The 14,631-nt window shown below is 43.8% G+C and overlaps 1 protein-coding gene across 1 annotated transcript in view; it reads right to left on the reverse strand.

Moving 5' to 3' along the window:
- LOC134957926 (coagulation factor XIII B chain-like) overlaps nt 1-14,631 on the reverse strand; it is a 146,404-nt gene that overhangs the window by 68,749 nt on the left and 63,024 nt on the right. Inside the window, exons 5-7 of the mRNA XM_063940173.1 lie at nt 13,403-13,579; nt 10,431-10,610; nt 5,810-5,995 (exon numbers count right to left, since the gene is read on the reverse strand). Coding sequence (XP_063796243.1) covers nt 5,810-5,995; nt 10,431-10,610; nt 13,403-13,579 — 543 coding nt within the window. The remainder of the gene's footprint in view (nt 1-5,809; nt 5,996-10,430; nt 10,611-13,402; nt 13,580-14,631) is intronic.

A 14,631-nucleotide genomic window follows, 5' to 3' on the forward strand; every position in this document is an offset into this window, starting at 1 on the left:
GTGCTGCCCATGATGGACCTACCTTACGAGTAGAGTTAGCAGAGACATTAGCCAGAATAGGAAGATCAGCTTTAGAATATGCTTCTGAAATTGTCATCCGAAGCCACCTCTATTGTCAGCAGGCCATCCTCTTTTGTGAAATCCATAGAGAACGAAGAGAGTGTCTTTCTGATGGTACTGGTACGATCCACGTAGATCCTTAAGGCATGGACTACGTCCAATTATGCATCTCCCGCAGAAAGTTCCGGCCTTTGGAAGGCCAGGACTACAATTTCTTCATTAACGTGGAATTTAGACACCACCTTAGGAAGATAACCAGATTTGGTTCTGAGAATCACTCTATCTGGATAAAAAATCAAAGAAGGGCGACATAATAAAGCCCCTAAATCTGAAACTCTTCTAGCTGAAGCAATAGCCAGTAGAAAGAGAACTTTAGCTGTCAGTCATTTAAGATCCACTTGCTTCAGTGGTTCAAATGGGGCAACTTGAAGTGCCTTTAGGACTAAACGTAAATCCCAAGGCACTGTAGGAGAAACAAAAGGAGGTTGGATGTGTAGCATTCCCTGGAAAAAAGTGTGAACATCCTGTAGGTTAGCAATTTTCTTTGGAACCATACAGTCAATGCTGACACCTGCACTCTCAAGGAAGTCACCTGTAGACCTTTGTCCATTCCTGCCTGAAGGAATGCTAGGACTCTGGAAACTCTGAACGACCTATGGGGTCACTTTCCGGTCACTGCACCACTGAATATAGGCTTGCCATATTCAGTGATAAATGCGAGCCGAGGATGGTTTCCTTGTTCGGAGCATTGTTTGAATTACCTGTTGTGAGACTCCTCTTGCTTTCAGGTTGGAAGTCTCAAGAGCCACGCCATCAAAGATAGTCGATCACGGTGCTTCTAATAGCAGGGACCCTGAGACAGTAGATCTGGACGTTGAGGGAGTAGGAATGGAGCATCCATCGACAACCTCTGCAGATCTGTGTATCAATGTCTTCTGGGCCAAGCCAGAACTATTAGTATCACGGTGCCCTTTCCTTGTTTTACCTTTCGCATCATTCTGGGCAACAGGGTGATTGGTGGAAACACATAGGCCAGACGAAAGTCCCATCTTACTGACTGGGCATCCACAAAGATCACTTTGGGAGCCTTTGTTCTTGACACGTATGTTGGAACTTTGTTGTTCTGACGGGACGCCATGAGATCTATCTCCGGTAACTCATACTTGTCTACCAGAGTCTGGAAGACCTTGGGGTGTAATGCCCATTTGTTTGCATGAATGGCATGTCAACTGAGAAAATCCACTTCTAAGTTTAGGTCTCCCGGAATGAACACTGCGGACAAGGTTGGATGATGAAGTGGACCTTAACGTGCCGCTTACCTCCTTCATTTCTTTTTGGCTGCGAGTTTCTCCATGATGATTGAGGTACGCTACTGCTGTTGCATTATCCAAGCGAATTTGAACTGGTTTCCCCTGTAGGATGTCCTTTGCCTGAATGAGTGCCATACATATGGCCTGAAGTTCCAATATATTTATTGGCAGGCAACATTGTTTCTTGGTCCACTGCACTTGGAAGCAACTCTTTCCTGACACTGCTCCACAGCCCTGAAGACTGTCATCCATTGTCAGAACTTCCCAATCTGATATCCAAAAGGGTCTCCCTTTGTCCAAATGGGATGTCTGTAGCCACCAGGCTAATGACCTCCTTCCAGAGGAAGGACCATAGTCTGCGTTTTTATTGTCTGATGAAAACCATTCCATTTGGAAAGGATCAGATGTTGCAGAGGTCTCGAGTGGAATTGAGCATACTCCACCATGTCAACATCATAGATCCCATCACATGTATTGCTGCGTGAACGGATACCCTCTGACTGTGTAGTAGCTCCTGGATCCTCGACTGAATTTTGGATATTTTGTTCAGAGGTAAAATTACTCTCTGAAGACCCGAATCCAATACAGCCTTGTCCTCATTGCGCAGGAGGAACTGGAATTATCACTCCTGACTGAAGCAACTTCTGAACTGCCTCTTGCAAAGCCCTGGCCTTCATTTCTACTGAAGATGGGCTGGTATAAAAAAAACCTTTGAAGAGGGTGTTTCTTGAAGGCAAATGCATAATCGTGAGATACTGCTTCTTGTGCCCAGGCATCTGTGGTGGACTGCTTTCAGATCTGTGCAAAATTAAGAAGTCTGCCTCCCACCTTGGGATCCCCCAGACGGAGGCCCGCAGCATCATGCTGATGGCTTATCTTTTGGCTCTGAAGCTGGCCCTCTGGTAGCCCAATGATTTTTAGTCTTACCAGATTGAGACTGTTTGCCATACCCCTTTTCTTTTGCTTTTCCTTGAGTTCAAAAGGGCCGAAAAGCTGGAAATCTAGGCTTGGATTTGTGTGTGGAAGGAAACTTCACTTTCTTGGAGTCTGCTTCTGACTTCAAAATACTGTTTAATTCTTTACCAAAAAGAATATCTTCAGTAAAAGGCAAAGACTCCAGAACCTTCTTGGATTCTGAGTCAGCTTTCCATGTATGTAGGCAAACCGCTCTGCGAGCTGCTACTGCTGAGGCTGATGCTTGAGACGCAATTGTACCCATATCCTCGGCTGCTTCTTTCATAAGAATAGCCGCCTGTTTAATATGTGCAATATAGGATTTTTGCTCTCTAGATACCAATGAAAGATCATCCTCCAATGCATCAGCCCAGGCTGCCACAGATTTTGCCATCCAGGCTGAAGCCATGGCTGGTCTTACAATTGTCCCAGACAAGGAGAAAATGGTTTTTAAAAAACATCTATTTTCCTATCTGTGACATCATTTAATGATGATGAAGGCAGAGGTAATGTAGATTTTTGAACCAATCGAATGACATGCGTATCTACTTTGGGAGCCACCTCCCTTTTTAAACAGTCCCCAGCTGGAAGAGGATATTGGAAATTCCAATTCTTTGGAATTCTAAACTTCTTACTGGATGTTACCCAAGCCTCTGTCGGCTGTTCTGTCCCAGGAAATTTAGTCCTGATTGTTTTGGGATGTTTAAACACAGGTGCCTTAGATTTTAATAAAGGCTCTGCTGCTTCCTCTAAGGATTGAACGTCTTTCATAGCACTAATTAGCTCAGGTATGTCCACTGAGCTGAGACCTTCATCCTCGTCTCTGTATGCAGACCTGGAGTGTGATGAGCCCTCATCCTCTGATGAGTCCCCATCTGAAACATGTGTAGACTTTGAAGATTTTTTTTCATGTCTATGTGATTTACTTCCCCCCGACCTTTCAGCCTGTTTTTGTTGAAAGGCTGCAAATTCCTGGACTGGATGTAATATACCCCAGGGGGAATGTTACATGTAAGGGTAAATAGGGAAACCCATCCCTAGTATAGGAGCTGGCATTATCCACTCAGCTATACTGGATAATGTCTGTGTAAAAGTAGCCCATGGGGGTTCAGCTTGAACCTGTGCCTGCCTTGGATTATTCAGAAGGCTTTGGTGAAAGCTAAAATTGTTTGCACATAATCCATTTTGAACCAGATCCTGAAAGGTTAACCCAGCTTTGCAAGACAAACATGAAATGAGTATTGGTGCTGCTGTGGAGAGTGTATCCTCTTCACCCTTGCTTCTCTTAGACATGATAAACAAATCACACACCTGTACAGTGTTAACTACACCATTTGTGACTGAAATCACTTTGAAACTTGTTAAAGTGACATACAATCTGATCCCTCCATGCTTTGCACCAGCATTGAGGATTAGAATACACAGAAACTGACAGAAATAGTAAAGTCAGCAATCACACTAGCAATCAGTCACAGGTTATACATTAGTATAATAAGCAATATGAGCACATATTCAACTACAGATAAATTTAAATATGTAGGAGAAACATATTACTGCATTACCTTATATAGGACTTTTAAACGTATTCAGTCGCACAGCGAAAGAAACAGCAGCAATATTTTACAGACTCCTATGCATCAGGCACTCATCCAACTACTCATACTCAACGGTAGGTAGAGACTTAGGGTCTAATTCAGACTTGATCGCTGCTGTGCGTTTTTGCACAGCAGGCGATCAGATCTGAACTGCGCATGCATCTTAGCTCAGTGATCGCCTCTGCCTGATTGACAGGCAGAGGCATTCGCTTGGGCTGGAGGGGGCGTGCCGGCAGCGATGGGCTGCCATTTTGGGGGCGCAGTCTGGGCAATGCAGGCGTGCCCGGACCGTTCAGGGGGTGGGCTGCGTTGGCTGCGTGATGTCACACGCACCTGCTGCGACACCTGCTGATTTTTTTATGTTGTCATTATGGGGTATTATGTGTAGAATTTTGAGGGAAAAAATAATTTATTCCATTTAGGAATAAGGCTGTAACATAACAAAATGTTAAAAAAGTGAGGTGCTGTGAATACTTTCCGGATGCACTGTAGATATATTTATATATATATATGGGACTGTCTATTACCACTGGTGGTGCTATTGCATGCAGGGGTGCAGAAAATTGGTGGCTTGCACATTCTGGCCCACACTAGTGCACAAGTGGAAGGCTGAAGTGGAAGAGCATCCACCTCTAAATCTGGCTCATACTGTTCTGTAGGAACTGGGGTTGTTGTAGGCAGAGCCGGCGCAAACCACTCAGCAAAGGGATGCAGTGCAGGGAGGCGCCAGGAATGGAGAGGCGCTCTCCCTGCTCTGCATTCCTGTACTGAGCTGACGTCCCCCTGCGCCAGTCACACTCTATGACAGGCAGCAGGGCCAGCGCCAGCAGCATGAAGCCTCCGAGTCCTCTCCCCCTCGCCTGTGTCAGTGCAGTGTGCTGACCAAAAATGGGGTGGAGCTACACGGAACTGGGGGGGGGGGGCGGAGCTACACGGGACCAGGCTGAACAGGAGGATGATCTACTCCCGCTTCGGCCTGCAGACTTCCTTAGGTAAGAGGATTGAAAGAGAGTGAGTGAGTGAAAGTGTGTGTGTATGTGTAATATATGTGTGACTGTGTATGTGTGTAATGTATGTACAGTATGTATGTGTGACTGTGCGGCATATTGTGTGTAAGCGTCACTGCCACAGGGGGCCTTGCGTGTGTAAGTGTCACTGGTAAAGGGGGCGTTGCGTGTTTGTAAGCATCACTGCTACAGGGGGTGTTGCGTGTGTAAGCGTCACTGGTACAGGGGGCGTTACGCGTGTAAGCGTCACTGGTACAGGGGGCATTACGTGTGTAAGCGTCACTGCTACAGGGGGCGTTACATGTGTATGCTGTGTTACGTGTGTTAGCGTAACTAATACAGGGGGTGTTACATGTGTAAGCGTTACTGGTACTGGGATGTTACGTGTGTAAACAACACTACTATAAGGGGCGTTATGTGTGTAAGCGTCACTGGTACAGGGGCGTTACGCGTGTAAATGTCACTGGTACAGGGGGCGTTACGTGTGTAAGCGCCACTGGTACAAGGGCATTACGTGTGTATGCGTCACTGGTAAAGGGTGGCGTTACATGTGTAGGCGTTACGTCATTGGTAAAGTGGGCGTTACGTGTGTAAGCATCACTGGTACAGGATGGCATTATGCGTGTAAGCGTAACTCATACAGGGGGCGTTACGTGTGTAAGCGTCACTGGTACAGGGGGCGTTACGTGTGAAAGCGTCACTGGTACAGGGGCGTTACGTGTGTAAGCGGCACTACTACAGGGAGCATTATGTGTATACGTGTCACTGCTTTGTAAAGTATGGGAGGGCGCAAATTTATAGTTTGCAGGAGGGCGCCGAACACCCTAGCACCGGCCCTGGTTGTAGGTAAAAGATTTGGCAACAACAGTCCTTGATTACTTACCACTGCATTTAGGAGTCTCTGTCCATTTACCCTTTTTGCAGATGATTTTATTTGATCCCTGTATTTCATATCCTTCAGCACACCTGTAATGAACAGTGTCACCACTTTGATAAACCTCCAGAGTCATAACTGTTTCTCCATTATCCACTTGTGGGGGGTTATCACATTTTATCTTTTCTTTTAGTTCTGCCAGAAGCAAAGAAGAAACATTAAATATACAAGAATGGCTCATTAAAGTCAAATGCATTATTTGGCTTCTGTATACTCCTATGCAGCTGCATTGCTCAATATGTTTCAGAGGCACAGAGAAGGTGGTGAAACAGTAACAGATAACCTGGCCTGTCAGTGGGATGTGGCGGGAGCCCGAGTCAGTCTGGAAGCAGAGCAACATTCCCCCTCAATAGTGAATATACAGAGCAAGACTTGGCCATGCCCCCAGTATTGCCCATTCCCCTAAGTTCTCATCAGGCCCTGTAAAATGTCCTGGCAACTCTGGAATTTTAAAATGCCATGTGGAGGAGAGCATATTTATATACGGGATATAGACAGTACATGCCGGGTAGTCTTTAATATTAAATTTAAAGTTTTTCAATTTGAGGTCATAGAAACAGTGTATCATCTCTAACTGATTAATAAATCCATTGACATCCACTCCATTTCTCTTAACTGTAAGATCATTTTAATACCCCAATTATAATTATCTGTTCAGTATTTTTTTTTCTTATTATTTCTATAATCAACAGTATCTGTTCCATTTATTCCTCATAAGTGATATGCCGTAATGAGTCTCCTAGGGACCTTATAGAAACCCATATACCTATAGGACTGTTTAGGATATCACTTCTTACCTTCATCATTATATGGGTATAATTCTTAGAGTCATGTAATTATCTTATTAAAATATCCTATGTTGCTACATGAATAATAACAGATGTAATTTATGCATATTTTATAGATTAACCCTATGGCGTGTTGTGAGTGCTACGAATATATGGTACTATACAGAAAATCGGTGAAAACTGATATTGTGAAAAACTAGTATTTTAATAGTGAAAGAGAAAAAAAGAAAGAGAGATATGTGGGTTAACCCCTCATATCTCATTGTGTGACCTTAATAGTGTTAAAATGTTTTAATAATAGTGTAAAAAGTATCAGCTTTTATGAAATTAAATGAAGTGAGGGGAAATAAGTGTCATCGAGGAAATCATTAATCTATAATATTTCCTATCCTATATAACTATTAATTCCCTACCAATATCTCCTCCAGGGAGACTACAGTTGGCTACCTGATATTTGGCATTCAGTATTATCTATCCCATTCAATACGTTACTGCCTCTTATCTTTCACTCATTATTGGATGTTAGAGTCCATTATTACAATCTCTTAACTCCCATTGGACATATAGGCCCAAATGTATTAAGCGTCAACAAGAGAAAAAGTAGAAATGGACAAAGAGCACCAAATGACCAGCCAACGAGCTCCGAACCGCCATTTTTCAAACAAAGCCTGCGACATGGAAGCTAGGAAGCTGATTGGCCGATCATCCACCACTCCCCATCCGCCTCCACCCCATCTCCCGTCAAGGCCCAACACACCTTGGCCAATGTATCATATTTATCTTACTATTGTATGCCATTCTACTAGGAATTTCCCTGTTCACGAGATAATCCAAAAAATGATTCACTGACAATAAATTTATAAGGTGTTACTAAATTCCGTAAGAACTAAGTTCTTTTTAGGTTTTACTTGGTTTATCTTGTTATAGGAAGGCAGATAATTATTTACATTCATTCATCCCTAATGGTTCTATGCTGTCCAAGAGGAAGATCCATCTATCCTCCTTCTGTAACAACTCTTGCATCATATTCCTTTTTCTGATCCCCAACTGAACTTTTTTAATTCCAAATGCTGACAGGATCTAAGGGTTTTCATTATGTTCTTTTAAAAAATGTCTGGCAACACTCGTGAGGGTCTTGAATCTCTCCTTGTATGTTCTTGCATTTTTGATGTTCCGCAAGTGTTCCATGGTATCCGGACTCTAGGTCGACACCAATTAGGTCGACACCCATCAGGTCGACACAGGCTTTAGAGATAGCTACTTTTTGCTGTTATGTACCTAACTTTATGGATTGCTATCTTGCATTTCCCAATGTTTCCTCACTGTGGGGCTGATTCTAAGGGGTCTATTCATGAAGCGGTGAAAATAGTGGAGAAGTGAGCCTGTGGAGAAGTTGCTCATGGCAACCAATCAGCTGCTCCGTACAATTGTATAGTATGCAAATTATACATGTTACTTCAATGCTGATTGGTTGCCATGGGCAACTTCTCCACTGGCTCACTTCTTCACACTTTTCACTGCTTCATGAATAGACCCCTAAGTTACACACAAATTGGCTGTAGTTGCAGCCGCTGAAGCCTGTTTTACTACTTTATGCTAACGTAAGTATCTGTTCAGCTAATGTTGGAGGTTGTGCGTGTGCAAGCAGGAACCTGTGACCCCCATTTATTTTATGCTGGCGGCCGCAACAATCATCATTAGTACCTGCACGTGCACCAGCCCCATGCTATGTGTAAGAGATCCATCAGAAACAAGCACATATGAATAAGAATCACATGGAGCTTCGGATTCACTCCCACACAACTCCCTTGACACTGACATCCCATAAAGTTCCTTCATGTGATATTGGGCCTGATTCAGAGGTGGATGCAGTTGCAAAATTACAATATCAATTTATATCACACTAATCATTTGCGACTTAAAGAAGCTAAACTGTATATGGTGTAGGACACTTTGTGCACAGAGGAATACTAATTCACTTTTAGAATTATAATATTTTTCACGGCCACAAAACTAATTAGAGACCATCATTTCAGTACTACCCTGTAAAGTTCTGTGGCTATACAGGCTTCCACTGAATAATTTTCAGACTAGTATTAATTAATCTAATATTAAGGGGCATATATAATAATGTGCGGGATTTAGTGGAGATGTTGCCCCTACCAACCAATCTGTTTCTACTTATCATTTATATAGCACCTTCTACAAGATAAAAGCTAGAATATGGGCCCTCATTCCGAGTTTTTCGCTCGTTCTTTTCCTTCGCATCGGTGTGATTTTCCGCTAGCTGCGCATGCGCAATGTTCGCACTGCGGCTGCGTCAAGTAAATTTGCTAAGAAGTTTGGTATTTTACTCACGGCATTACGAGTTTTTTTCTCTTCGTTCTGGTGATCGGAGTGTGATTGACAGGAAGTGGGTGTTTCTGGGCGGAAACTGACCGTTTTATGGGTGTGTGTGAAAAAACGCTGCCGTTTCTGGGAAAAACGTGGGAGTGGCTGGAGAAACGGGGGAGTGTCTGGGCGAACGCTGGGTGTGTTTGTGACGTCAAACCAGGAACGACAAGCACTGAACTGATCGCACTGGAAGAGTAAGTCTCGAGCTACTCAGAAACTACCACGAAAAATCTTTTTGCAATATTGCGAAAACTTTGTTCGCAATTCTGCTAAGCTAAGATTCACTCCCAGAGGGCGGCGGCTTAGCGTGTGCACTGCTGCGAAAAGCGGCTAGCGAGCGAACAACTCGGAATGAGGGCCATAATTGGTTACTATGAGCAACAACTCCACCTCTAAAAACCTGCACTTTTGTAAATATATCCCTAAGTATGTATTTTTAGCACCTAACCTTTTGAGATCTAATGGCTACTGAAGGGTGCATTTAACTGACTTGCTATCATACATATCCTATAACTCATTGCAATATTTATCATACGTCAGCTTCACTGATAAATTCAACACACACATTTAGAGAATCTAGGGTCTGATTTCGAGATGCACGCAATGCCGATGTTTGCGCAGTTGAGCTGGTTTTTGCTACAGCACATGCATGAAACTCCCTACGGCACATGCAATCCACTAAGTGTACACAGAGGGGGTCATTCAGGTGCAGTTGCACCTACAACCATCGGCACAAAGTACCGAATTACAGTACTTTGCGCATGCGCAGGATTCCAAGGTAGCAGCAGTGATAGCTAAACAAACCGCACCTGAATGATCCCCAGAGATTTTGTGTACAGTTGCTTGCAGTAGAGCAGGCAGCACACTACCATGGGTGTTCCTGGGTGGTGACTGGGATGTAGCCTAAAATGTTTAGCAAAAAGGGCATCTCATAGGCTTGTTATGGAAGTGTCACAGGCGCGTCAGTAAAAACGGCTGCATTCACACAGTTCCACATACACAGAGGCCATGTCTAAAGGGATTTCACACGGAAACACTGAGCAGACCATAGGCTGTGGCAAGTGTCGATGGGCGAGTGATGATGCAACGATGGTTGAATGTTCTGAACCACTGATTCAGTTGCACTGTACATTGACAATGAAAGTGGATGTCTCAGTGCTTGTACTTGGCATTGGATGCTGGTGCACAAGGGGAAGGCAAACATTTTGTATGTTATCGCTCCCACTGTTCCAACAGTGTCTACCTCTGAATCAGGCCTAATATACAGTTATGTTTGCTTTGTATGCAAAGCAAATATTATAATTTATATTATTTTATCTCAAACTAAATTGGTCTTTGTCAATAGATTACTAATCTAAATTAATAACAGATTCCAGATGTTTTCTTACCTACACAACTGGGGGGAGTTGTCCAGTGACCATTTTCGCAGTGAATTTGTTCGGAGCCAATCAACTTGTAGTTGTCATCACATTCATAATGTACTGTGTCTCCAATGCGATGTTGGGACGCATTCATTAGCAGGATACTGTGGGCCACTCTGGGTGGCGGAGGGCACTTATTTCTTCTTTCTTTTGTAAATATGCAATATTTTGATTAATTTGGATAAGAACTATGCTATGTCACGGGCGCCATGATACCGGAGGCCTGCACATGCGTAGAAGACTCAAATTTCCTGCACTATTAGAGAGGAGGGGGCCAGCATGCACTATCCTCTCTTAAACCTCCCCTGTACTGTATACAGTAGCAAGGGACATTATTGCAGATAACAGTACTGTATAGACAAAAGACTTACACTGTATTAAAAATACTGAGCTACTTTTTCTGCAAAGTACATACTATGTGCATTTGGGAGGGGTTTCAATTCTGACCAATGTCCTCTGAAACATCATGCTAATAACACACAGCCACTAAACCAGGCATGTCCAAACTGCGGCCCTCCAGCTGTTGTGAAACTACATATCCCAGCATGCCCTGACACAGTTTTGCTGTCAGAGAATGCTAAAGCTGTGTCAGGGCATGCTGGGATGTGTAGTTTCTCAACAGCTGGAGGGCCGCAGTTTGTACATGCCTGCACTAAACTGATAACACTGCTCTCTTTCAGACATGCCTGAATATCTCAGGTTGCCTAATAGTCTTTTTTCATGTTAGCAAAAACGTGCTCATAAATTTGCGAATCTCATGTCTTGTTGATCACAAGAAACTGTGGGGACACACAGAGAACCAAGTCACAATTAAATACAAACAGCTACTATAATATATATATATATATATATATATATATATATATATATTTGAAGAAAAAAAAGTAAACCATACTCCCTCTGAAGTAGCATCACTAATATGCGTCACAGTGTATGCAAAATGATTGTGGCACATCTAGCAAGGCCACAAGGCCGCCACCGACACAGTTTAGATGAACAAAATTACCCAAATTAAGTTGTTAAAAATGTGTCTACGTACATATATTTTACAAACTAGAAAATGTGCACCATATAATACCTAGTGTACCCCTGCCGTCAGGCCTCTTGTTCCCAATCCTTCGCTTGACCATACAGTTTACAATTTACTATAACAGATAAAAGAAATACCTTGAGCTCCCAATGTGACAAATGTCTGTCTCTGGCTGCCATGTTAGTTGTGTAAAGCATGAAGCAAAAAACGCATGTCAATGCTACCAAGAAGCCAGACCCTCTGCCCAAGCCTATCCATTGGTTTGTGCAACTTTGTCGCAAAATACTTCTGTGTGTGTGTGGGGGGGGGGGGGGGGGAGCACTGGCAGTGACACAGATCATGCAACTATGTAGTGAAATCCCTCTTGGGCTTGGTGGTATGTCTGTAACCCAGCTATGTCAGTAAGATACTGTACTGCATATGTGTAGTGTTGCTTTCAGTGTTTTCATACAGCTTTGTTATAGCAAAAAGCACATGGACATAAGGCCTGATTCAAACTGGATCACTGCAGCAATCGCAGTCTGAAGCCCTATGCGGAGTGCGCACGTGCACCCCGGGAGCCCAGTGAGATGCTAAAAGCATCTCAGGGCTGCGATCGCCTCTGCCTGATTGACAGGCAGAGGCGATCGCAGGGCGGGAGGGGGCGTGCCGTTGGCGGGGCGCGGTCCGCACAAAGCAGGCATGTCCAGACCATTGCGGGGGCGGGACGCGGCGGCTAAATTTAGCACATCTACGAACAGATCTGAATAACCCTCATAGACCGCTATGTCATGTGGTATCCATGTTTTGTCACATGTGATGCGACTGCAGCCAATGATGTGTATACAGAAGTGCTGTGGGTCCATCACAGTGTGGCAAATTTATAATGGCCCTTTCAGTAAGCGTTATGTGACAGTCTCTATGTCATGAAGCAGTCTTTATTGTGTAGCACTGCTCAGTGAAATGGTACATTTGTTGCAGTGCTATAGTACTGTGCTCACAATTAATGGTTATTATGTTGTTATTATTATTATTATTATTATTATTATTATTATTATTTTTGTGAGTTGTTTCTTACAGCTTTGCATAATTTTCACAGTAAGGACATGGATGCAGACTATGATGCTGGAAAGTTCCAACAATGCAATATGTAATGTTTATTATTGTACAGTGTACTATACTATTAACAAGTACTGTATTGTAATTTGGTCACAAATCTACAGTATAGCAGGCCAATATTTATGTGGGTGGCCCTAGACGTCAATTGTTTGACAGTGACTGTTTATCGCCTGTGCAGTCGGAAAAACAGCATCTGCCTATTGAGACCTGTCACTACACTGTCTAGTTATAGAGTATGAAAAAAACACATCTTGGAGCAATTTTGTGTCACATGGCATGCACATAAAATGCATCACGTATCCTGCACTATGAGCCTAATTCAGATCTGATCGTAGATGTGCTAAATTTAACACATCTACAATCTGTTTCACAGACATGCGGGGGGACGCCCAGCACAGGCATAGTCCGCCCCACATGTCTGTCTCTCACCCCCTTCCCCCCCTCCCCGCACAGATACAAAAGCATCGCACAGTGGCAATGCTTTTGTACCTGACGATTAGCTCCCTGCCAGCGCAGCACCTGCGCGCTCGCAGGCCGCTGCTTGACGCATCCTGGGTCACAGTGGCTGCGTTTGATGTCACGCAACCACCGCGGTTTGCCCTCCAATGGTCTGGACACGTCTCTGTTGTCCGGACCATACCCAGCTAATGGCGTTCTAACGCTGTTGGCATGCCCTCTCCCACCCCGCGACCACCCGCCAAACTAATCAAGGGCATGGAAACGGAGTACTTCAGACTGCGATCGCTGCCGCTGCTATAGTAATCATTTTGTAGTCACTTTGTTTCAAACTACTGTGTCCTGCACATGTTACCTTCACAGGTGGGTTGCTCAGGGTCCCATCCAAATGAATAGCACTGAATTAATTCGGAGCCTTTGAGAGAGTAATTTTCTTTGCAGAAAAACTGCACTACATCCATGTCCATGTATGATGCTTTAATTGGATAGAATCCACCATTTTCCACAGGTTCCAACTTTCCACATGTGGATTCTAAATCAAAACATGTTAAGACAAAATAGTGTACTGCATTGTTTATATAAGTAGCGTAGGGTCATAAAAACCCGTTTGGGTAGATCATTTACAAGGGGATGAATGAGAAAGTTGCCACTCCAGCTGTATAGCCCATGGGGTTCATTGTGCAACTGCCAACCCCACCGTATGCTCATATGGGCAAAGCAGTTGCCTTTATTGAGGGTAGGAGGGTATTTCCAGCCTTGTAACCTCCAGTCATCCCTGTAACAAATGTACACCTTGCAGTAGTGGTTTTTCCATTCCTGATATACAGATTAAGTATTTGTAATATGGTGCTTCACTATTGCATGTACACCCCAAAGCACATTTAATTTTGTATCGCCATGTATCTTTTTTTTTCCCCAGGAAACTCACATTTTCTATCTGGCATGTCTATTGTGAGAGACAGTTAAAAGGTACATGGATTATATGTGGACATAGATATGAGAGCACCAAAGTGAATGTATGGGCAGGAACTCTGCATTTGTATATTTACAAATGGATACTGGCTGTCATAATTTGACTACAGCCAGGGCCGTTGAGAGCCACTCCAGGCCCTGGTAAAGGAGCGGGGGTGGGGGTGTGTGGGGGGGGTTATATAAAGTGGACATTACTATGCCATTTAATATTAAAGTAATTTAAAAAATAAAATAATTGCGGGGCAGCAAAGCAGCCACGCGCGCTCCACAAGGGAAGCGCCATTTTAACACAATGAGGGCGCTGACTACAATCCTTGCTGCCCTATCCTTGTTGCTTGTTGTTTTCTGCAAGACTTATTATAAAGATACCAGTGCACTAGATATTGAAGTTAGATTGGAACATGAGCTGCAAGAGTAAAGGGCCCCATACACTAACGCGACATGTCTGACCGACATGTCACAGGCGATCACCCCGACAGCCTCCCGGGCGGCAGGATCGTCCAAGATACATCGTATGCTTTCCTGTTGCTTATGATGTATCTTGGGCAATCCCAGCCATGCCTGCGGGGTCGGACATATCACGAGTGCAGCACGTTCAATCTGGAGGATCCG

This window comes from Pseudophryne corroboree, chromosome 9 (genome assembly GCF_028390025.1).
Source record: "Pseudophryne corroboree isolate aPseCor3 chromosome 9, aPseCor3.hap2, whole genome shotgun sequence".
NCBI classification, from domain to species: Eukaryota; Metazoa; Chordata; class Amphibia; order Anura; family Myobatrachidae; genus Pseudophryne; species Pseudophryne corroboree.